General features: G+C 41.7%; 2 protein-coding genes across 2 annotated transcripts in view; one reads left to right on the top strand and one right to left on the bottom strand.

The window, feature by feature from the left end:
- Nucleotides 1–19,469, top strand: part of rock2a (rho-associated, coiled-coil containing protein kinase 2a) — a 30,183-nt gene extending 10,714 nt beyond the window's left edge. Inside the window, exons 2-32 of the mRNA XM_017426125.3 lie at nucleotides 1,033–1,114; nucleotides 1,223–1,323; nucleotides 2,292–2,429; nucleotides 2,509–2,769; nucleotides 3,589–3,733; nucleotides 3,821–3,959; nucleotides 4,318–4,409; nucleotides 4,538–4,697; nucleotides 4,810–4,864; nucleotides 6,506–6,594; nucleotides 6,679–6,727; nucleotides 6,940–7,075; nucleotides 7,604–7,695; nucleotides 8,479–8,725; nucleotides 9,972–10,078; nucleotides 10,727–10,886; nucleotides 11,579–11,739; nucleotides 11,914–12,098; nucleotides 12,182–12,251; nucleotides 12,838–12,941; nucleotides 13,028–13,214; nucleotides 13,342–13,435; nucleotides 13,514–13,608; nucleotides 13,701–13,892; nucleotides 13,984–14,152; nucleotides 14,929–14,999; nucleotides 15,080–15,168; nucleotides 15,240–15,318; nucleotides 15,413–15,680; nucleotides 15,756–15,969; nucleotides 18,039–19,469. Of these exons, the coding sequence (XP_017281614.1) occupies nucleotides 1,033–1,114; nucleotides 1,223–1,323; nucleotides 2,292–2,429; nucleotides 2,509–2,769; nucleotides 3,589–3,733; nucleotides 3,821–3,959; nucleotides 4,318–4,409; nucleotides 4,538–4,697; nucleotides 4,810–4,864; nucleotides 6,506–6,594; nucleotides 6,679–6,727; nucleotides 6,940–7,075; nucleotides 7,604–7,695; nucleotides 8,479–8,725; nucleotides 9,972–10,078; nucleotides 10,727–10,886; nucleotides 11,579–11,739; nucleotides 11,914–12,098; nucleotides 12,182–12,251; nucleotides 12,838–12,941; nucleotides 13,028–13,214; nucleotides 13,342–13,435; nucleotides 13,514–13,608; nucleotides 13,701–13,892; nucleotides 13,984–14,152; nucleotides 14,929–14,999; nucleotides 15,080–15,168; nucleotides 15,240–15,318; nucleotides 15,413–15,680; nucleotides 15,756–15,969; nucleotides 18,039–18,042 (4,035 nt within the window). The 3' untranslated portion in view covers nucleotides 18,043–19,469. The remainder of the gene's footprint in view (nucleotides 1–1,032; nucleotides 1,115–1,222; nucleotides 1,324–2,291; nucleotides 2,430–2,508; nucleotides 2,770–3,588; nucleotides 3,734–3,820; nucleotides 3,960–4,317; nucleotides 4,410–4,537; nucleotides 4,698–4,809; nucleotides 4,865–6,505; nucleotides 6,595–6,678; nucleotides 6,728–6,939; nucleotides 7,076–7,603; nucleotides 7,696–8,478; nucleotides 8,726–9,971; nucleotides 10,079–10,726; nucleotides 10,887–11,578; nucleotides 11,740–11,913; nucleotides 12,099–12,181; nucleotides 12,252–12,837; nucleotides 12,942–13,027; nucleotides 13,215–13,341; nucleotides 13,436–13,513; nucleotides 13,609–13,700; nucleotides 13,893–13,983; nucleotides 14,153–14,928; nucleotides 15,000–15,079; nucleotides 15,169–15,239; nucleotides 15,319–15,412; nucleotides 15,681–15,755; nucleotides 15,970–18,038) is intronic.
- slc66a3 (solute carrier family 66 member 3) lies at nucleotides 18,821–24,176 on the bottom strand. The gene is made up of 7 exons (XM_017426143.3): nucleotides 23,903–24,176; nucleotides 23,070–23,152; nucleotides 22,394–22,463; nucleotides 22,218–22,275; nucleotides 21,804–21,924; nucleotides 21,081–21,122; nucleotides 18,821–19,703 (listed from the first exon to the last, which is right to left on the bottom strand). Exons 1-7 carry the CDS (start codon nucleotides 24,046–24,048, stop codon nucleotides 19,600–19,602), a joined length of 624 nt encoding a protein of 207 aa, XP_017281632.1. The 5' UTR covers nucleotides 24,049–24,176; the 3' UTR covers nucleotides 18,821–19,599.
- Nucleotides 24,177–24,311: the final 135 nt, after the last annotated feature.

The raw sequence follows: 24,311 nt of genomic DNA, 5'->3' as shown, positions 1-24,311 counted from the left end.
CCTCTTCATGTCATTTTGGACGTTTGAGTCATTTTCAGATTCGACACAAAGTCAGAAGCTGACTGCTTTCAATCGCAGCCATCACTATTGCAAACGTTCAGCTCCTGCAGATTTCTCTTCCTGTAAACACAAATCGGATCGTTCCTTGTTGTTGTTTAGACAGAATTATGGAGAAGCTTTTGTAAACGCTGTTCCCGTTTGAGTCGATGCGACTTCTCTGACTCCGGCTCTTTGAAAAGGTCACGAGGAGACGGATTGTTCGTCTTTTGTCAGCGGATGAATCGCAGACAGATGGAGAAATTAGTCACCCCGCCTCGTTCTCAGCTTTCAGCAGAGTGTTTCTCAGCGTGTAGTTTCTGTCTTTTTTTGTGGTCAGTCGCTGCTGAATGAGGTGCTGATGGAAAGCTTTTCGGTTTCATTCAGACGTACTGATTTTGGAAATGTTTTCGTTCTGTTCAGTGGCGAGAAAATGTAAAAATAAACTCCTTAAAGTCAGAACGTCAGCTCAGCCAGCCCGGCAGGATAAAGCTCATTTGTAGCTCAAGTCTCATGAATATATTTACAAATAATTTATTTACACTTTGAGTTCTAAACACCCACACACATTTAATCCTTCTTTGTACTTGCAGATAAAAAGAAAACTGATGAGTTTTGTCATGATTTGTGCTTGCGGCCTCTATTTTTTATTATTTTTTTCAACTTCTGTGTAAAGAGTGGGTTCTGCTTTGTTATGCAACTGTTAGCGATGTTTCTACAGAGGATGATGAGTCACTGGGGTTTTAAAAAGTGGTCAGAGGAGGAAGATGGATGAAGAAGATGCTGCTGTGTTTTATTTAAAAACACATTCCTGTGTTCGCAGGACTGGCCTCGTCACAAGGACTCCTTTTAGCTTTACATTGTTAAATTATTGAATTATTCCTGCCTTTGTAGCAGATTATTAATGATTACTAACTGTCCATTTTGCTTTGTTCCTCTCTGTCATGTTTACTGATGATTAAAGCTGATGGAGGACTGTTTTTGTTTGGTTTTTAGGACTCCATAAATGCTCTGGTCTTGGACCTGGACTACCCGGCGCTACGCAAGAATAAAAACATTGAAACTTTCTTAAACAGATGTGAGTTGGTTTTATGTTCTGGTGACTAAAAATGATCGATGACGGAGCTTAATAAAGTCAGTTTACGTACAATGGTTTTAATTATTATATTATTTAATTTAAATTTAGATGAGAAAGTCGTCGGGAACCTGCGAGACCTTCAGATGAAGTCTGAAGACTTTGAAAAAGTAAAAATTATTGGTCGAGGAGCTTTTGGGGAAGTCCAACTGGTGAGTGGAGACAAAGAGCCTTTATTTACATTATGTTAAATGTGTGGATTTGCATTAAACAAAATGATGTTTATTATAAAAAAATGAACTGAGGAGGACGTTTAGGAACTTCACTAATAATCTTAACGTTGATGTTTGGGCTTTCACTACAGCTAATTAACTTTGGGATAACATTAATTTGGTTGTTCTGCAGCTGAAATTTGTATTTAAAACAACAATCACACTGCAAATTATGAGCTGAACGATGGATTCTATAATAGAATTTAATCTGTGCACAAAATGTCAGCAGGTCAAACGTTGTATGAACCGTCTCATTTATAACCAGAACTTTAGTTCTCTGACTTTTAGATGCCTCCAGGCCTCACTTTGAAAGGTTTCCAGCAGCAGAAAGCTTAATTTCTGATCAGACGTTAATGTCTGTGGTCTGTTTGTTCCCCGGTAGGTCGTAAGGATCCCAGCTGAGACCGACGGGCTTTAATTTCACTCGTTTTACGTCCAGTTTTGGGGCGATCAGTGGGAGCTGTATTACATGTTTTTTCACTCGGGCGATAACTGTGACGTAAAAGCAAAACCTCTCTAGACTGATTTGTTTATATTAAAAAAAAAAAAAAAAAGTGAGCCCTGTTTTTAGACCGGGGGGATATGAAACATCAACTGCTTTTGGACCAATTGTTTTGTTTCGAGCTCCATGAAGTCAGTAAATGGCCGCCTGGCAGGTGGTGGAGAAGAGATAAATGACATCATGGTTTCTCTTTTAAATCTATGCTGAGAAACCACATTACTCTCACTCTTTTTGTCTTTGTTTTGTTTAGATTTTTAGAGGCTAACGTTAATTTATTACTTTCTTTTTAACCAATCACTGGACAGCTGTGTCTCCTCTTAGCAGCGAGCTAAAAAAAGACGTGGTGTCGACACGTAAAAGAAGAAAAACTAACTTTTAATAACTTATTTTTTTAACGATCGTTCAGGTTCGGCACAAAGCCTCGCAGAAGGTTTACGCCCTGAAGCTGCTGAGCAAGTTTGAGATGATCAAACGCTCGGACTCAGCGTTCTTCTGGGAGGAGAGAGACATCATGGCGTTCGCCAACAGTCCCTGGGTTGTGCAGGTACATTTTAGAGTTTTAGATGATTCACAAAGTTTGATTTCCATATTTAACGGACTGTAAACCCTGTTTGTGCGTTTAGTTGTGCTGTGCCTTCCAAGACGAGCACTACCTCTACATGGTGATGGAGTACATGCCGGGAGGGGACCTGGTTAACCTCACCAGCACCTACGACGTGCCAGAAAAATGGGCCAAGTTCTACGCAGCCGAAGTGGTGATGGCTCTGCACTCCATTCACTCCATGGGCTTCATCCACCGGGACGTCAAACCGGACAACATGCTGCTGGACAGACACGGACACCTGAAGCTGGCCGACTTCGGCACCTGCATGAAAATGGACTCCGTGAGTCCAGACGCACCTTTTAGTCCTTCTTTAACCGCACAGATCCGAAACATTTGCTCCTTCGCCAGACTCCAATGTGGGAACACTGAAGCAGAAATACATTTGTTTCTTCTTGTCACTTTTTATGTTTTAATGCCAACAGAGTCACTAATGTGCACAGCAAGAAACACTGTTTATATCACAAGATGAGCTGATCCTAAAGAGGCAGAAAGTCATTGTTTGAATAACAAACAGCGGAAAGGCGCCGTGCAGCTGATTAAGAGCTTTCATGAATACTCTGACTTTAAAGTTTGGCTATCATCAGACTTTGAGGGTTTTTTTTCAATAAGCTGCATACCACTCTGAACATTTTTATAGATACTCAAAAAGCCAAAGGGGGGAGGTAATAAGAGTGCAGCGTGTTTTCAGGTTTTCATAATTTAACTGAGATTCAGCAGTTATCAGGGACTGTGGAAATCAGTTCCCGTAACGCCGCTCTGAACGCTGTTAGAAATCAGCTTGATTTGACCGTTTGTGGAACAGCCGTCAAAACTCTGAACAAGTGGGATTTAGAAACCTGGACCGATAAATCAGTGATTGCACGTTTGGCCACAGTTGGCAAAATTCTGATTAGAGTAAAAAGTGGTGCCAAGTTTCATGAAAAGCAAAGGTGGACTCATCAGTCCTAGAGTTTGTGTTTCAGTTCTTCAGGAAGAAAGAAAAGGTTAGAAAAGGTTCGCCTCCATAACACACGACTCAAATTCTCCTGTCAAAGCTAAAGGTTTTATTTTGGATTTGCTGTGACTTTTAGTAATAATTTGTTTTGGATTTGTGTTGCAGACGGGGATGGTGCACTGTGACACGGCCGTCGGCACTCCGGACTACATCTCTCCAGAGGTGCTGAAGTCTCAGGGAGGAGACGGTTATTACGGGAGGGAGTGTGACTGGTGGTCTGTAGGAGTCTTCATTTTCGAGATGCTTGTGGGTCAGTGAACGCCTCATAAAGGCATAAATTTTGACGATTAAAATGATTAAACAGGCTGTAAATTATTTAGTTTCTTTTACGTCTTAGGTGACACTCCGTTCTACGCCGACTCTCTGGTGGGAACCTACAGTAAGATCATGGACCACAAGAACTCCCTGAACTTCCCTGATGATGTGGAGATCTCCAAAGAAGCCAAGAGTATCATCTGTGCTTTCCTGACTGACAGGTAAAAAGAGCGTCGAGGAAGACTTTAAAGAGATGCTGGCTTTATTTCACATCTACTGACGATAACTCTACACAAAACCCAGTTTTTATCTGCCCGCCCTCAGACAGGACGAATTATGGACAATTTCTTGTCCATGCTCTTAGTTGATGACCCTTTAACATCGACGTGTCACAGCTGGATGGACACCTTATGGTTTGAAGAGGATCCCTGTTGATTTTAAGGTCACAGGTGAATCCTTGTTTGTGCTCCAGCTCTAGACGCATGTGTTCAGGGTTGTGTGAGGGAGTTCTCTTGTTCCGGTTTCCTTTGGTTAAGTCTGTATCAAGAAAATATTTCATGCTGCTTTATCTGTTTTGAGGGAGGTGCGATTGGGCCGAAACGGTGTGGAAGAAATCAAACGGCACCCTTTCTTCAAAAACGACCAGTGGACGTTCGACACCATCAGAGACAGTCAGTATGACAAACAGCAGCGTCCGTTCTGAGTTAACACCAAATGAACGTTTCGGCTTTTTAAAGTGTTGCATGATTAATGTTACAGTTTATTTCACGTCTCTTTCCTCCTTTCCTTCCCTCACCAGCGGCTGCTCCTGTGGTCCCGGAGCTGAGCAGCGACATTGACACCAGCAACTTTGACGAGATCGAAGATGACAAAGGCGACGTCGAAACATTCCCCACACCTAAGGCTTTTGTTGGAAATCAGTTACCATTTGTTGGCTTCACCTACTTCAAAGAAGACCAGTAAATCCTCCTCCTCTCTTTCTGTCTCTGATCATTTTAGAAGCCTGTGTAGATTTTTTTGTTTTCTTTGGGTTTTTAACCTAATATTTAATTAGTTTTATATTTTTTGTAGGTTACTAAGTTCTGCCAACAACTCCTCAGTGGCACATGATAACTCCAAAGGAGAGGTAAACACTTTCACTTACATAGTGATGCTTAAAAGTAACTACCGTCTGCTTTAATATGAACGTTTTATGTATCAGGAGATGATAAAAGTAGAAATCTGTTTTTTATCAGTGTTATCTCAGATGAACAATATGTAATACATTACTCTTCTGCTCTAGTTTATCATGAAAACTTAGCCAAAAAATGCAAAAGCAGTATGTGAAACCTCTTAAATGTTAATGTTGAACATGTGTGGCTCGTTGGGAAGGGTTGCAGGAGAAAGTCTCTTCTCCCTAAAAAAACAAAAGTTTGTGGCTTCTGGAACAATCTCCTTTTAGACAAAAGAGACCAAAGTGGAGATATTTGACCATAAGACTCAGTGCCATGTTTGGAGGAAACCAAACGCAGCCTAACGGCCCAAACATCCCCTTTCAGCTGTTGAGCACGGTGGTGGAGGGGTGATGGTTTGGGCTGGTTTGGACCTGTGCACCTTGCAGTCATTGAGTCGACTGTAGAGTCAAATGTGAGACCGTCTGTCCAGCAGCTGGGACTGATGTGGTCACACAAAAGATGATGATGATGATGATGACAGTTAGAGACGATGAAGGTGGTTTTAGAAGCCGCTGAATGGTGGGAGGTGTAAAGAATTTATCACACATTTGTATTTTTGGTTCAGTTTTTGTTAAATTCACAACGACAGAAAATGTCTGAGGCTGAATTTACAGTTTTAAAAATCGTGGCTTGAACCAGATGATTTGTTTTCCACTCTGATACAAAAATAAAAATAACCTGAAGTAGCACAAGAGGGCACACTTTCTTCTTCCCTGGAACATTGCCAGCAGCCTGGTCCACACTGTTTGACCCGAGCTTCTGCTACAGAACCACACAGAGCCACACAGAACACGGCTCCAAGCCACTTAGATTATAATGAAAATGACTCAGAAGGGAATTTCTTTCTCCTGATCCTGATTTATTCACACTTTGTTGGAGTTTTAGTGTTAGTAGCTGCACAGAGACTTAAGCTGCTTTTATGGTTTTTGGCTCAGCTAATCGCTAATCTGAAGCTCTGACAGATTTCAGTCCCAAAAATGTCACATCGGTGTCAGCAGCGTGGAAGAATATGACAAGTTTTATTTAGTTTACTTGTTAACATATACAGTCGTGTATTTTGACTCTTCTGACTTTTAGTTCAGTTGAATTTGGCAACATCCGCTGTAAGTTCAAGACTAATTTAAAGTAAACAAGCAACATTTGATGAAGACAGCTGTCAGAGGTTAGAGAGAATCACTGCGGACTTTAAGGGCTTAAAGTAGTTTAATATTAGCTCTTTTATGACTTGATAAGAAGCCAAATGAAGCTCAACTTCCTTCCAGCATTCTGACTTTCTGAACAAGGATTGATGCTGAATTCTTATTATAAATTCTTACATAATGAACTTTACCAGAACATGACATGATTCAGGTGCTTTTAGAGAAACGAACCAGTTAGAAAGAAACATGTTTCAACAGTTCATCACTTTACCTTTACAAACTCCAATGTGCCCGTTAATCTGCTGTTAAAACACAGATTAATATTTGTTCCTATTTGTCTCTTTTCTCTCCTCCACCATTTTCTGACCTTTTCTCTGGCGTTCTGTCTGATCGGTGCTCGTCTTCTGTTTGCAGTCGGCAGCGCTTCTGAAGAAACTTCACAACCTGGAGATTCAGCTGAGTAACGACAAGCTGGTCAAGGATGATCTGGACAACAAATACAGGTACAAAAACAAAAGGAATGCAGTTAAAATGTACAACAGCTTGAGCTTTTATTTACATTTTTATTTTTATTTATGTCTCTGCAGAGCTGCCACCATTCGTTTAGAAAAAGTAACCAAAGAACTTGAGGAAGAGGTAACAGTGAACTTTATAGATGCTTCAATCCAAAATTAACCAAAACTAGACTAAATTTGACCTAATCTGCATGTCTTATGCAGATGTTTGAAGTTAAAACATTTATTAGTGCTGATGACACAATCACAATAATGTCTGTTCATAAATAAGTGAGTCATGAAATGGACGAGCCTAAAAAAATAAATAAACCGTTTCCTTTGCTGGATGTTCAGGTGAACAGCAGGAAGAACCTGGAGTCGAGTCTGAGGCAGCTGGAGAGAGAGAAGGCCCTGCTGCAGCACAAGAGCCTGGAGAGCCACCGAAGGGCCGAGAACGAGGCCGACAGGAAGCGCTGCCTGGAGAACGAAGGTACCATCCTGGATTCACATGTGAATTATTTACAGGTCATTAATTCAGCTCATGAGTCCGTTATCACAGCCGAGGGGGGATAAAGTCAGGGTTATCGACACAAGGTCATACACTCCTGTTAGTTTGAGACACTAAAACAAATGATTTCATAATTCTCCTTTTATTCAGCACATGTATTTACAGTCCTACTGTAAGGTGACATGAAGATGTAATTTATGATTAAAATAAATGGACAAGTAGCACTTCTCAATCTCAAAAGGAACTGAGCATTTTACAATAGTTTGGATAGTAATTTAGATATAATTTAAAAGACTGAAATAAAGTGGATTACACTGCCATCACCTGGCCAGACTGTAAAACTGCACAATGGTTGATTTAAAATACTTTATTAGATTAAACTGTCCCCTTTCTAGTTTTTAAAAAATCTTTAGACATCTCACGTCACGTGTCTGTTATGCAGTTCAGCTGAAGAACATCATTTTAAACTTTATTTTGAAATATTAATCCGCGTTTTCCTGTTTTCTGCAGTCAACAGCCTCCGAGACCAGCTGGATGACATGAAGAAAAGAAACCAAAATTCACACATTTCCAATGAGAAGAACATTCAGCTGCAGAAACAGGTCCGTTAATAGTATTCATGTTTATCTTTTTTTTCTTCAGCCTGTTTCAGTGACACAATCATTCAGCTCTTCCTTTACAGTTTTAGCTTAAATAATAAAACAAATAAAGTGAACGGTCTGTGAACTAAAATTTCAAGGAAAGGACATTAACCTACAAATATCACTAGAAAGGAAACTAATTAATACAAAGATTGTTACTGAGTTTATTAAACTAAAAAGGTGAAATTGAGGTTTGTCTAAATGAATCTAAATTTAACTGTGAATTAGTCAAAAACATTTGCAGAATTTTGCTTTTATTTTGCTATAAAACAAAGATTTAGAAACAGTCTGTGCACATTTATTCATTTTAAAAAGAGGGCATACAGGGCATATATTTGGACTTCTTATATGTCCAAATATTGGTGGATGAACAGCATTTCAGTCTCTTCAATCAGTTCTGATTGGTAGCTGAGGCCATGACAGATTAATAACAATAAAACCTCTTCTGAGATGTTTGTACTTTTATCATCACTGGAAAAAACACTTAAAACATTGATTTGTTTTTGTCATGACATAACAATTATAAACTATAAACTAAAGTATTAGTAAACATCTCTAAACCAGAGATAAAGAGAGGTGGATAATTCACTCCTTCTGGATAACATATATTTTACAAACTGCATAGTTTAGTGATTAAAATTCACAGTTTTTCTTGAGCTGAGGCTTCATCCAGACTGAAAAATGTCCTAAAACATCATGGATGTCGTAAAGGAGCTTTGAAAGTGAAGCTTGTTGTCCCGTCAGCTGGAGGAAGCCAACACGCTGCTGCGGGCCGAGTCGGAAGCTGCGACGAGGCTGCGGAAAGCTCAGACGGAGGGCAGCAAGCAGCTGCAGCAGCTGGAGGCCAACGTGCGCGAGCTGCAGGACAAATGCTGCCTGCTGGAGCGCAGCAAGCTGAGTCTGGAGAAGGAGTGCATCGGCCTGCAGGCGGCGCTGGAGTCCGAGAGGAGGGAGCACAGCCAGGGCTCGGAGACCATCAGCGACCTGACGGGTGCGTGGAACACACTCGTCGTTAAATACACAGAAATACACACGGGCTGGGAAACAAACAGGATCAATATACTGCAAAAACACGGAGGGCAGCGAGGAGCTTAGTAAGACGTTTGCTGTTGAGTCTGAATTCTTTTCAGGCCCCCTGTCTGTGTGAAACAGAGGAGCTGAATAAAACATGAACTTACAGAACCGCAAAGGTCGTAAGTCAGGATTTCAAACTGGAAAACAAAGTTCTGATGTTTTACAGACCGAAGACCGAAGCTTCCTGTTTGTTCCAGTCACAGGGTGGTATGCATCACTCTGCAACGAACTATCTAACCGTTAGGGTAATAGATTAGTCCTACTTCTGCTGAAGTGGTGTGTAAGCTGTCATATAAAGTATTTTATGTGCTTGTGGTAGACCGCATGAGACCACATACTGGTTCCTGCTGTCAAACTGCAGCTGTTAGTCTTCAGATGGGTTTCATTAACAAGTCAAACAACGACACACAGAATTAAAATGACTGAAACAACAAAAGTTCTTATATTTCTTTAGATATTTTCTTTAGGTGCTTATTTTAACAAATGGGGCTCTGTATGTAAAGAAAAGTGGTTTTGATCAATAGTTTTTGGGTGTTTAAAAGTTTTTCTTGGGCCTCGGCTGCTTTTTCCACTCATTGATGTCTCAGTTCTTGTATTTGATTATTGTTTATTAAGACACTTAGTAAAAAATAATAAATAAATACAAAATTCTATGCAGTTATTAAAGGGATTTGAGGAAACTGGACAAAAGAAGACGTGTCGGGTCTAAAAGCTTTCTGTAAGAATTAAACAGTCTTTGAAAGTGATGTCTTTAAGAAATTAAGAAAAGCTGAGACCTGACAGAACCTGACAGATACAAGTCAAACTTTCACCAGAGATCGTCTCAGTGGGTGGGTGTGAGGAAGCTATTTTTGTGGAAGATAAATGGTGAAAAAAGACTGAAACATGTCGAATTCCTTAAAAATTTTACTAAAAATCAGTAGCAGTAGGTTTTAGGAGGCAACACACGTTTATAGTTGACATGTTTGGTTCAACTTATCAGAATTTACAAATGGAGTCAGGAGAGCATGATTACTTACAAATGTGTTGTCTGTACTGTAAAATAAAAACAATAAATAAAACATTACTGCAGCGAAGGTTTCTGTGCTCGCGGTGTATGAGTTTAGGCTGCTGTGAGAGTAAAATATTTCTCCCTGAGTGCTCCTGTCTTTTTTGTTTTTCAGGACGTATTTCTGGTCTGGAGGAGGAGGCCCGTCAGCAGAAACAGGTTCTGTCCAAAGCTGAGACTGAGAAGAGACAGCTCCAGGAGAAACTCACCGACCTGGAAAAGGTAAATCGGGACAGACTCAAACCAGATGTCGAAACCAGATCGAGCTGAAGTTTAAAGAGGAATGTAAATAAAAGAAAGAACACCTTAGATTTAATTAGATTTAATTGATCTGTTCAACTAATCAAGGTGTTTAATTTCCACTCAAGAACTTTACTTTAGTCTAAAGTTAAGATAATGTTACTCTAGTTACCGTTTGATTATTTAAAAAATAAAAATTTCATATCTAAAATGATTCTCACTTTGTTTATCAAACATTACAGCTTCAAAACAAAACTAAAAGAACAGATGGAAGATGACAAAACTTCTGTCATCAGCCTGAAGCTGTTAAAATACAGAAATCACTGAAATGAATCCAGAGAATTAAACCTTCATTATTAAAACATAAAATGGTTTTTGACTGTGATCGTTGATGAGCTTATGATTTCCTTTGCTGCAAATTTAAACTGCTATAATTACGATTTCTCTCTTTGCTTCTCGACAGCATAAATGAGTAGAAAAAGTACAAAAACATTTAAAAAGAAACAACTTTTTTTATTTTTGAAAAATTAGAACAAGCTCATCGCTAAATCTTTTATTCCTTGACATGGATTCGGTCTTTTTTTCCCTAACAGGGTTTTGCTCACCTCTGCTTTTGTTTCGTCTGTGCAGGAGATGAGCAACAAGGAGATCGACATGACCTACAAGCTGAAGGTCCTGCAGCAGGAGCTGGAGCAGGAGGGCGCCTCTCATAAAGCCACCAGAGCGCTGCTGGCAGACAAGAGCAGGATCAAAGTGACCATCGAGGGCGCCAAGTCAGAGTCCATGAAGGGTGAGGCCGACGGTAGCAACCGTACCAAGTTAGAAACTGAAGCAGTGCTTCATAGCAGACCTTATAAAGCTAAGAGTTTTAATGTTTCATCTTGTGTATGCATCCATACAAAAAAAGAAAAAAAGGTGAGACTGAGGAAAGTTTGGGGGAAGGGGAAGTGTTACTCTTTAACAAGTGATGTAAAAAAGCTGTAAAGCTGCAAAGCAGAGGAATTCAGAAGAGGATACACAAGAAGCAGGAAAGTTTTCTGAGGTTTTAGAGCAAACACACGCTGCTTTCAGGAGCACATTCTTTTCCAGGGAAGTTCATCCATTTTTCAGCAAGACCACATTCTGCAGGCAGTACAAAGGCCTGGCTGAGGAAGAAGAGGGGACTGAAGCTACCCGCCTGCAGTCCTGACCTGTTCAACAACAAGAAAAGAAAAGAGAAAAATGAAACCATAAAAAAAACATTCCAATGTGGATAAGAGTAGGACAAACTTTCTGTAAAATGTTGCAGGAATGAATGTATGAATTATTCCAATATTTTTCAGCACCCTAGGTTTAGTTGTTTGGTTGTAAATAATTTGCGTTCAGTGAATCAATCTGACTTGATGCACGATCGTTCGTCACACGGTGTTGGAATTATCGCCGCAGCTTCAAACACAGATTAGCCGGAGGAACGTTCGTTCTAACCGAGCTGTTTTCATGCAGAGATGGAGCAGAAGCTGGCGGAGGAGCGAGCCGCCAAACTGCGTCTGGAGAACAGAATCCTGGAGCTGGAGAAACACAGCAGCATGATGGACTGCGACTACAAGCAGGCCTTACAGAAACTAGATGAGCTGCGACGACACAAGGACCGACTCACTGAGGAGGTGAGGAAGAGCCCTGTCAAGTGTTCGGATCTGAAAGGCTTCCTACAGAAACACATATGTGATGTCAACGCAGAATAATTGATAGCTAAAGCCAATTTAACCATAAAAAGCTGCTAGTTGAGATATTTTAACTTTGTGCTCAAACCAGCCGTCGTCTGTATTTTATCTTCTCAGGTGAAGAACCTGACGCTGAAGATCGAGCAGGAGACCCAGAAGCGTAATCTGACTGTGAACGACCTGAAGGCCCAGAACCAGCAGCTCAACAGCCTGAGAACCTCTGAGAAGCAGCTCAAACAGGAAACCAATCACCTGCTGGACATCAAACGCAGCCTGGAGAAGCAGAACCAAGAGCTGCGCAAGTCGGTCCAGCTCTCCTTGTATCCGTTCCGCTCATCAGAATTGCACAGATAATTGATGTTGTTGTTGTTGTTGTTGCCTACAGAGAAAGACAAGACACAGATGGACAAATGAAGGAGTTACAGGACCAGCTGGAGGCCGAACAGTATTTCTCTGTGAGCGTGATTAATGTCTGCTTCTGTATGAAACTCACAGAATGTGCATTTATCTCAGTTACTGATGCGTGTTTTAAACGTTTAAACTGATTTTAAACAAAAACGCTGCAAACCTTATTTGACAAACTGATTTTAAGTGAGATGATTTTAGTTTAACTTATTTGATAAAGAAATTAGACATGAATAAAGCTCACATGTCTGGATAAAGTTTGCTTTTTAGATAAGAAAAAGAAGTTTTACTTTTAATGAAGATGATTCATTAACTTTCACTGCCCTGGAAATTTGAATGTGGCTGATTTTAATGACAAAAAACATCAGATATTATTTAATGAAACCACAAAACCACCATTTTGAAAATAAATTAAATCTTTAAGAACATCTTTATCATGTTTAAGTGCCGGAAAGCTTGACGATCCACCTGGAAAACCTTGAAAGGCCTTGAATTTGGCTTGATTAAAATGGGAGATGTCTGACATAGTTCTACATGCCTGCACCGCAGAGTTACACTCCTCACTTCCTTCAGTTCTGCAGTGCCGGCTTCCTTTACCAAATCTCACACCTTTTTCATTCATGCCTCTTTTTCCAGACTCTTTATAAGACCCAGGTTCGAGAACTAAAGGAGGAATGTGAAGAGAAAAACAAACTCTACAAAGACATGCAGCAGTCTCTACAGGAGCTGCAGGAGGAGAGGTGGATTCACTGCTTAACTAAAACAAATCTTTCCACCATTTGTCATTTGTTCGGGGTTAAATTCTGTTCGGCGGACTCTTCCTCAGGGATTCCTTGGCGGCTCAGCTGGAGATCACGCTGACGAAGGCCGACTCGGAGCAGCTGGCTCGCTCCATCGCTGAGGAGCAGTACTCAGACCTGGAGAAGGAGAAGATAATGAAGGAGCTGGAGCTGAAGGAGATGATGGCTCGCCACCGCCAGGAGCTCTCTGAGAAGGACATCACCATCAACTCAGTGAGTTCAGCGTGGCGGCAGTCAAACTCACAGTGTCTTCGTGATAAACAAGGACGCTAAAAATGGATCAAAATGAGTAAAAGTTGGACTTGACAGATGTTGGGATTGCATTTTATTTTGTGTGCAGCTGGAGGAGGCCAACAGGACGCTGACCAGCGACGTCGCCAACTTGGCCAACGAGAAAGAGGAACTGAACAACAAACTGAAGGAAGCACTTGAAGGTCAATCAGAAGCCTTTCAAATTAAAACCGACCATAAATATTTTTGTCAGGGTTTAATCCTTATGTGTCCTTTTTTAGAATCTGGGAAGTCGAAGGATTGGGAGCAGCAGATCAATCAGATGAAACAGGCGTTCGAGAAGCAGCTGCAGTCGGAGAGGACGCTGAAAACGCAGGTTGGTGGGGTCATTCACCGAGTGGCATTATGGTCCTTTTTATCACGGTTTCCTGTGACTCTAAAAGGACTTTAACTTGTGTCCGTCTGCAGGCCGTCAATAAGCTGGCGGAGATCATGAACAGGAAGGAAGTGCGTGGTGGAGGCAGTCGCCGTGGTAACGACACGGACATGAGGCGAAAGGAGAAGGAGAACAGGAAGCTGCAGCTGGAGCTGAGGTCGGAGAAAGAAAAGCTCAACAGCACCATGATTAAATACCAGAAGGAGATCAACGAGATGCAGGCGGTGAGTGATCTGATGTCTGCATTCCCATTTGTCTTACCGTCTCATCCCGAGTGTCACTTTTCCTAACTCGTCCTCGGTTTTCCACACGTAGCAACTGGCGGAGGAGAGCCTGATGCGCGTCGAGCTGCAGATGGCTCTGGACAGTAAGGACAGTGACATCGAGCAGCTGAGGAACCTGCTGCAGACGGTCAGCGTTCAGTCCATGGATTCTGCCAGCATGAGCAGCGGGCCAGAGTTTGACACTGATGATGCATACGCAGGTAAAACGCAATCTACCCAACTGTCCTTTTTTCAGCAAGTTTTTCCTGTCATGTTTTAGCTCATCATTTTGTTCCAGTAACAGTCCGCCTCCTTGTTTTCTCTCCTCCTGTTTAAAATGGAAACTGCTTCAAGTTGTAGTTTCTCTGCATCACTCTGGGACAGGATCTTCCCAATCTTGGCAAAATTACAGAGATGAAAGATGATAGTAGTCAAAAACAGCTTCAAAGTTCCTAACGGTAGAATTAGAAGCTGACGTAAAATAAAATCACGAGATGAACTGGTGAGGTTTTAGGGTATTTGATTGCAAAGACAATATTTAAAGTTTTTTCTGAACGAAGAAGCAAAAATTTAAATGTCATTCAGGCTTTTGACCTTTAATCTGATTAGTTTATTGATTTCCTTGGGTTTTATGAAGAAATATAGCAGAGTATCAAGAGCAATATAAATTTATAACATCTGTCTGTAATTTTGCTTATTGAAAACATGTAAAAAAATAAAAAGGATGGGTTCGAGCACTGACCCCTATGGATCTACACGACTAACTCGTTGCTTACATTTACAAGAACAAGTTTGAATATTTGTATGGCAAACAGTTACATCATATAATCAGCACTTTTAAAAGCCATTTATTTTTTTTCATATTTGTGTCATTTTCCTACTCTAGAGAGTTTTTGTCTGTTTAAAACAACCAAACAAACACAAACCATGACCTTTTTCCTCCCATAGTGTCTGTATCTTTTTACACATCTTCCTCATTCTTTAAACTCTCTCTCAGAAACCAGGCTTGAGGGTTGGCTCTCTCTTCCCGTCAGGAACAACACCAAGAAGTTCGGATGGGAGAAGAAGGTCTGGATTGAACCTCGTTTTCACTTTTTAATTGCGTATTTATCCGATTTACCGCTGATTTCCGTGTCCTGTTCCCACAGTATGTTGTGGTGAGCAGCAAGAAGATTCTTTTCTACAACAGCGAACAGGACAGAGAGCAGTCCATTCCCTGCATGGTGCTCGACATAGAGTGAGTGTAACGCCTGACTTTATTTCTTATCTGTTGGATAATAAGTTGTAATATTTATTTTCCTGCTGCAGCAAACTTTTCCATGTGAGGCCTGTCACTCAAACTGACGTGTACCGTGCTGATGCCAAGGAGATTCCCAGGATATTCCAGGTCCGTTCCAGCCCTTCTTTGATATGTTGTTGCTCTTCTTAAAAGAGCAGACTGTTTAAAAGCTGTAAACTACAGTCGATTCCACACCCCGCAGATTCTTTATGCCAATGAAGGTGAGAGCAAAAAGGAGCCAGAGTTTCCCGTGGAGCCGCTGTCCATCGGAGAGAAGTCCAGCTACATCTGCCACAAAGGCCACGAGTTCATCCCCACGATCTACCACTTCCCCACCAACTGTGAGGCGTGCACCAAACCCCTGTGGAACATGTTCAAACCGCCGCCGGCCCTGGAGTGCCGGCGCTGCCACATCAAGTGCCACAAGGACCACATGGACAAGAAGGAGGAGATCATCGCTCCCTGCAAAGGTACGCCACCCCCGCGTTCGCCTGCGCTGCTTTAATGGCGCTCGATTAAACACGCCTCTTTCCCTCCACCTCCAGTGAACTACGACATATCTGCGGTCAAGAACCTGCTGCTGCTGGCTGCCTCCCAGGAGGAGCAGCAGAAGTGGGTGAGCCGGCTGGTGAAGAAGATCCCCAAGAAGCCCCCGCCACTGGAGCAGTTCGCCCGCTCCTCGCCGCGCGCCTCCATGAAGGTCCAGTCCAGCCAGTCCCTGAGGAGGCCCAGTCGACAGCTCCCACCCAGCAAGACCAGGTAGAAGAAGGGTTCAGATTTAATAACCAGCATCAGTTTCCTGTTCTAGGTTTTAAATTAATATAATATTTATTAATAATAAATATTTGCATGGATGAAAACAAAAAAAAACAACAGAACCTCCTTTTGTTTGGGTTAAAAGCAGATTTTTACCCAACTGCTCCAACCTGCTGCAGTAAATCAGGTTTACAGAAGTTGCTCTGATTCAGAAACATGTCAGGACCCTGTGAGGTGTTTACAGCTTTGTGACTTTAAACTGAATATTTAGACATACCACAATAATTTAAATAATATTACAACCAGGTTACAGGACTTATTTGTTTAATGTGTTAAAATAAAGGTGGGATTTTGTTCTAATCTGTGAAACTCGAGATTTTTTAGGTGTTTCTTGCCACGTCCTTATTTACAGACTCCAGTTTGAGTTTACAGGACGTATTGAAACTGATCCCCTTTCAGATCGGAGGAGCTCAGTCTCCGGGCCTGACTCTGGGCATCTGACGATGTCCATGATGATTGCGCCTCAACGTGTTTCTGTCGGCACCGTACGGTAACACTGTGAGCAGTGTGCTCCGTGAAAACCCCCCACCAGAACGCCACCTTCCTTTGTGTGGCGCTAACAGTTAAAGATGTGAAATTAAGCAGCAAAACTAAACATTTCAGGTAGAAAATTCTCAAACTCACTGCTGATGATTAGAGCTTCGGATTCGTCTGTAAAATGTTTATTTTAGCAGGTTTCTGGTGTCGAGGAGTTTGTAGGAAAGGTTTTTCGGTCCGGTCTGCTGCTTTAATCCACCTTGTCTCCTCCCTCACTGCGTCCTGACTGCAGCCCTCGCAGGTCGAACGGCTTCAGGATGAGGCGGGAGGAATCCAGCAGCACCTGGTACCAATGACGACCCTCCCCCTCCTCGTGTTTCTCCTGTAATCAGCTCCTGAATGTTTGTGTGTCGGGTTGTTGTCACTCAGAGGTGATGAAGGCCACATGAGGGGCGTTTCTGTAGGCGGGGGCACTTTGTCACCAGGTGGTTCAAATGTTTGGATCTTATTTATGGATTTAACCGATGTAATATCCCTCTATATGATGTCTGACTCATTTAGAGGCTAAACATCATTAATGTTTCAGCTACATGGGGGGAGGAAACTAACTTCAACTTGTATTAAATTCAACTTTTGAGCTGTTTGCTAATTGAACAATCATTAAATAAGACTACCAATGAGCTTTGCAGCTGTTAGATGCTGGAATCATTTCACCTTTCCTGTTTTATATTATTATAAACTTATTATAACCTGTTATGTTGAAACATCTCTCAGAGATGGACGTCCAGTTCTGGAGGACTAAAACTGCCAAAAAAAAGATTCAGAATTTAAATTCCTCTATAAATAAATTTATTATACAAGTAAATTGTATAAAAATATTAAGAATTTTGCATTTAGTTTTGTATTTTACATTACTTTGTTTTAAATTAGAAATATCCTAGCTGTATGTATTTCTATAATTTAAATATTTTGTCATACTTTGTTCAATTGTTTTGTTTAGTTGCTTAGTTTTTATTTTACAGAAATACATTTGAGGAACTAGGAAGAAAAAAAAACCTTTTATAATTCTTTATTTATTCCTAATTTCTGACTCTTAATCCTGCGTCCGCAGCCGTCTCAGGTTTCATGTCGGGTTGAATGAGAGAATTCTCAGATTTATTCTGACGTTGTTCAAGTCCTCCGTTACTATGGCGACGCTTCTTTTAAAGTTTTATTGAAATTACAGTAAACTAATTTCATCATATTTAGGCTAAATGTCGACTTTCAGAGTGGATTAATCAGCTGGAAGTATTTCAGATCTTTTATTGGAAGTAGCTGACATGCTTGTGATGAAGCGAGGAGGATTTAATCTCCTCATATTCTGGATTATTTGATTTACAAACATGATCCTCACCTTTAATCCACCGGCACTTTTACAGGAAAAATGTCTTTTTTTTCCCCTGAGGAACAGAACATGAAGTTTAGTTTATGTCGTTCTGAAACACGATGGCCTCACGTGTGTCTAACTTGGCTCGTTTTGTTTCTCTTTGACCCAGTTAACCTCGCTGCGGGAGCCTCGCTGCGTCTCGTTTCCTCCGAAGCTTCGTCTGCAGATCAGCTGAACTCCTCCGCCCGCTCAGAGCCTCTGAGAGCTAACGTTCCTTCTCCACGAGCCGACTGGCTCCTTAAACCATTCAAACTCCTTTCTGTTCATTTTTCTTTTTTGTTTTTGTACTTCTGAGACGCTACGGGAGCTCGTTCTGCTTGGGAAGAGGAGAGCCGGCAATAAGGGGATTCACTTTACCTCAACGATTCTCAGCAGGAAGAATTCCTCCGTGTCACCTCTGAGGATCGTGGCCAAAAATAAGACGTTCTGCGGTTAATGATTGTGAACAATATGAAGGGTTTAACGGGGAACACTACACTCAGAAGTTTTTGTTGGAAACGGATCCCGGATCGTTTGTCCTCTCCTGATTGTAGCTTCTCGCTCGTCACAGCTCAGCTTTCGGGTGATTCTTGTGTGAAAGGTACAGTGTCTTGAGAATTCACCGAGGTGGGGGGTGGAGTGCCGGATTCCTCCCGGATTGGAGCAAATAATTCCCAGAGTGCCTGTTGTTCAGATTTCTGATGTTGAAGGCATTAAACGGAGGGCCATAATCCTACAAACCTGCACTGTCATTTCTGAAGGGTTAATGTTTACTGAATTGCACCGTTAATGTTTGTCCGATCTGAGCTCCTTTTTGGTTTTCGTTACTTCTGAATGGACACTTTTGTTTTTTTAATCCGACGCAACGCACAGGTATCGTTTCACCAAACTACTCTGAGTGAACTTGCATGCTTTTTTTTTTTTTTTTCCAGTTCTCCACTCGCAATAGTTTTTAGACTGTAGTGCAAATAAAAACGACCAATAAAAAGCAGAAAAGAGTGACGGTATGCAATCAGATCCTGGTCCCACGAGACAAAAACACTGAGCAGCACTAGTCCAATGAAAGTTTTCTAAAAGTATTTGTGATATTTTTGTATTAAAAGTAACCAAACTCAGAGTTTGGACGTGTTGTTGTGTGGATGTGGCTCATATAGCAAGGTGGAGAGGAAACTGTGTGTGTGTGTACGGAGTGCTCTCCTTTAACCAAGAAGCATGTTTTATACATATAAATATCCACAGTATATATTTGACATGCCATACAGTGCACATTATATTATTTATACAGCATTGTCCACTTTGTATTTAAGGGCTTTACATCCAGATTGCATGTTTGCTCCCAAACTGCTCGATGATGATGATGATAACCACTTCGACAATAAACGCGTGGATGTGCCTTTTGGGCTCAGATTGTTTTTTTTTTTTAAAGAAATGTTTAGGCGCATATGTTTGACGTACGACTTCAGTCACACTGTAAACGGGAAAATGTTGGGTTTATTCAAGAGTTTTAGAGGAGAACTTCACACAAACGGTATAAAAGTTAATAAAAATACAGTATTTCTCATCCTGAGTTGGAAGATCTTGGATATTCTTGGCTCTTTTTCTTTTTAATACCATAATTTTTTGGTCAGAATAAAACAAACAAGCTGGAATGTTAAAATGTTTGAACCCAAACGGACCCCCTGATGGTCCAATCAGTCGTCTTTCCTGGAGCTCCTGCTGCTCTGCCGCTGGTAGTAGATGACGGTGAGCAGCACCCACAGGTTCAGCAGCGTCATCGCCACGAACCGCACCAGAACTGCGAAGAAGGGAAAGGAATCCATCAGAACCAAGACGACAGAAACGCACACCTGTGAACCTAAACGTTGGGCCTTTTCCGTGTGTGGTTTCCAGACTTTTACAGCGGTAAAGTTCCTGGATGCTGCTGGAAACGAATGCTTCAATAAGACGACCAAGAAATGATTTTTATTCATTTATAACTTTTTTTTTTTTTTTTTTTTGTCTTCTAATTTCAGCAGAAGTGGAGCAGGAGCGAGTCAGAGCTGACTGCTGGTTGGACTGCGGTAAAACAAACACAACCTCCATTTTAAGTTTCCATGTTTTGATTTAACAAAAACACTGAAAAGTTTGTTCCCGTCTCTTCAAGAAAGGCTAAAAACGTCTCGTAGGTCCACACAGGAACGATTCAGCCTTACGTCCACACAGAGACGGCGTTTTAGGAGCGCACTCCAGAGTGGAATAATCCTAACCTAAAACGCCATCTTTGGGTTTTTGTGTAGACAACTAAAACGCCGCATCTCGTGTTTACAGTTCATTCAGGCTTCACGCACATTCTCCACACCTAGTTTCCTGTTTTTGTTTTTTGGTGTGACAGCACCCCATACAGGCCTGGTGCAGTCACTACAACACTTTGGGGTCATTTTCTGCGTTTCCATGTGGATGAACACAGTTCTAGGAACAGTGTCTTGTTTATGAGGATGTTTTTTTAGAAACAAACCGCTCCTGTGTGGACGCAGCCGGCCACCAGGGGGCGATCGTTCTGTTTTTCTGTGAGATTTTTGCTGATCTGACCAGTCTCTTAAGATATAATATCTAAAAAAAATAGTAATAAAAGAAAAGAACCACAATATTTTTGTTTTGGAAGCTTGTTCTTAAAAAAGACAACTTTTACACCAACATCCCAGTTTATTTACTTTAAACCAGTTAACAGAAACGAGTTGATTTGAAGATTCGATGTGGATTTGGTTTTTTCCTGCATGATTTCACACCTGTTTCATGGATTAATTAAATCATCTGATGGTTCAGGTTTCAGATAGCTGAGGCAGATTTACCCTGCTCAAGTAGGAACACGTTTGTTCTGGACAGAGACGTGAAGAAAGCGAGTTTCAGCCACACTGTCAGGGATTTTAATCTTCCAGTTTAAATGTCTTCGTCATATTAAAGCGTTTAAGGTTTCATTTCTTCCAAAACGTCTCGGCTCTGACTGAAAACTGAGCATCCAGAACTTCCTTTTCCTGAGCTTTTCCTCCCTCAGGGCACACCAGGCGTCTACATTACCGCCGCGATGGAAGGCATTTAGAGAACAAACCTCTCTCCTCTGAAATGTTTAAGGAGTTTATTAAATATTCCTGTCTGGGATGCCACGCATCCCGCAGTCGTTTGTCATTCCACTCACCCTGCATGTCTCCCGTCGTCACCATGGTGGTGTAAATCCGCGCTGGAACAAAGAGAAAGCCGAGGTAATGACATGCTCATTATCCCACACAGCATCTGGTGTTTAATTAATGGAGTGTTGAATTGTTAATTTATTAAACGAGGAGCCAGCTAAATGGAATCGGGCACGTTCATGAACGATTTAAGGAGGAGGATTTGTACGAAATGACGACTTGTTACAACAAATTAAATCAGTTAGAGAATTTTAAACACAGTATAAATAATTTAGACCATTTTTTTTTATTCATAGAGAATCAGATTTCGGTGGATAAAATCTGCTCCCGATACGTCTGCTTTGGTGTAGCTGGAGTCACTTTCTGCTGCTTTAAATGAGCGCACAAGCTGTGTGCGCTCACAAACAGACAGCGTGAGGAGCAGGCTGTATTTGCCTTCAGCAGCTAACAAAGCTGATGCTGAACTTGAATTATGTCATGCGTGCAGCTTGTTTTGGTGTCTGCTTGTGTGCATTTGATGTGACCAGTTCTTCAGGTGTCCAAATGTGTCAGAATATGTATCACTCTCAGCTACTACCACTCCAAATTTCCCTTTCAGTGTCTGTAAAATTCTGCTCGTTTTGCTGCCTAATAAGGTCAGCTGGACGTGGCAGCCGTTGGCTCCAAACGTTTATCGGTTACACTGATCTGTTAACGTTCAGCAGCAGGCAGTAAAAGGTTTAAATACTCACCCGAACAGGTGTAGGTAGCCATGGCCCAGGAGAGGGCGCTCACCTGTCCGGCGTCCTTCGAGCTCCAGAGGCACTGCAGCTGCGCAAACTTGCTTGCAGCACTGATGAACGTGCACAGGCTCTGAGAAGAGAGGAGGTCACAGATTTATCCCTGCAGGTGAGCTCAAGTTCGAACAGTAGAAAGTTCCTTTTTGTGGTTTCCTAAACTTTACGATCAGCTGCTGGGCTTCCTCCTCCCGTTTATTTAAATGCAAAAAAGCCTAAAGGCATGTTCATCCCATTAAGCAACCGGGACTTTCTGTGAAACACCTGGCGGGATGAGGTCTCCTCAAACCTCCGCCTCATTGCTCCTGACTGATGACGTGACAACTCTTTACTGCGACACACAGAATTGATTTGAAGCTGATTTATTACCATGGCCAGATCGATGATCCACCTCTCCACGGTGAGGAGCCTCCAGCCTCCGAACAACCTGAACGCCGCCCGTTAAGGCAGAAACGCCGCGCTCCGGGTGCTGGGGGGGTCATTGATTTTCTTCCGAGCCGAGTGAGCATTTTTACATCTATTTAAATCAGACAATGAAAGGATACAGCGCGGCGTATATGATGCTCTGCCGCAGGCTGCCGTTGTAGTGAAGAATCAGGAGCAGAAGAATGACATCTGGTGACAAAAAAAAAAAAAAGCAGGTTATAGCCGGCACCGCTTCAGGCTGGGTTCAACTTTCATTTCAAGGGCCACTACAGCTGATGCTCAGACTCCTCAGAACTTCATGTTTTCCTGTTTCTTTATTGTGAAATGTATCCACTGATGGCTGATTCTGATTTAACGTAAGACCCAAAAGATTACAAATAAAATTAAAGGCTTAGCGCTCCTTAAGGGAAAGCTGAGTTTTAGGCTTATGTTGGAAAAATTATGTCAAAAATCTCAAAAATAAGATACAAGATGTCTCACACAGAGAACGTGATGTGAATGAATCTCTGCTGTGGCTTTTATTTTTAGCTCAAGATCTGTAAAACTGAGCAACAGCCTTTTTTTGTGTTCGCTGAGGTTGATTAGCTGTGGCAGCCATCTTGAGTGGGTTTTACTCTAAAAGTTAAACAGTTGTAGAAGTTCAGCCAACGGTTACTTTCTGAGAGAAAACATTAAAACATTTTGAAGAGGACTTTTCCTCTGCAGAACACATTTATGCTTTGGTTGTACACAGATTACAAACAAACGCAGGAAAAAGGACTAAAAAGAAACTTGTGTAAGGTCGTGATCGCTGACCTTGAGCGATGAGGATGGGATATTCCAGGTACGTTGGAGGTGGGTACTCGTAGTACATCTGGTACGTCACAAAAACAATGAACCTGGAAAGAAGAAGGCCTTAAACTTTAGAGAGCAGTCATTTCCTCTAACCAACATTTATATACTTCTTCCCCGTTTTTAAGATTGTAGCAGTTTGTGGATGTTTTAGGATTGTGTGATGCTCTCGGAGCAACCTTGCCATCCACCAGGGGGAGAACAGGAACCAAAGTTTAGACTTAAAAAGCCTAACCCGAGGTCCTCGTTTTCTTTAACTTGGCAGATCCATCTCCTGCCAACGAAGCAGACGTCCCGAGGTGTCCCGAGGTGTCTCACGGCTTTGCTTTTTGGTCTAAATTCTCCCAGATGTTGAGTGTTTTCCACATCGCCTGCCAGCGACTTTAATGTTATGGCCAACTGGTGGCTTTCCAGGCTGTTTTGGGGTAGATCATTAAGGGTCATTAAGGGTCTCTGTCTGCCCACAGAGGACAGATGAGACACTGAAGCATCGTTCAGCCTTCCAGAGGCTGGATTTATCCCCTTCTCATCCAACACAGAGCACTTTGTGACTGCTATATAAGAGCTAGTTGAAGGATTTCTCCTCTGCACCGATTTACCATCAGAGACCAGCAGTGTTGGACCTACAGCTGTGGGAGTATGCTTTAAATGTGAGGTGTTTTGTTTGAGTTTTGTCTTGTTTGTCCTGCATTTAAAGCTGGTTTGAATGCAGGAACAGGAAGACATCACACCACACCTGCAGCACCTCCAGGACACATAAATACCTCCCTCCTTAAAGTTTTCCTGAGCTCACCCACCCGATCAGCTCCAGGAGGAGGCTGTTGAGGCTGACGCCCGTGGTTCGTTTGGCTCTCAACAGGACGAAGATCTGCGGGAACTTTAGCACCATGCACACGAACAGCGTGCTGAAATTAGCCATGTGTAGCAACATGTCGGACTCCATTGTTTTGAAAAAGTTAACCTAAAAAAAACTGTAAAAGTTAGTCTAATGTCCGTAGCTTTTAGCACTTATTTTTTTAAAAAGAAATACTGGCTTCGGATGCTGCTGCGTCGCTACTGCTATCAACGTATATTTAGCCAGAACTTCCGGTTTAAAATTTCAAAACAAAACAAAACGTATTTATTTTACACTCACCAAACATTATCACGATATAACATTAAAACTGACAAATAAAATATTACTTTTGAAAGTAATTGAAATGCTTT

The sequence above is a fragment of the Kryptolebias marmoratus genome, linkage group LG10 (genome assembly GCF_001649575.2).
Source record: "Kryptolebias marmoratus isolate JLee-2015 linkage group LG10, ASM164957v2, whole genome shotgun sequence".
In the NCBI taxonomy this organism is placed as follows: Eukaryota; Metazoa; Chordata; class Actinopteri; order Cyprinodontiformes; family Rivulidae; genus Kryptolebias; species Kryptolebias marmoratus.
The sequence above is the reverse complement of the archived record's forward strand: the minus strand, read 5'-3'. Positions and strand labels throughout refer to the sequence as shown.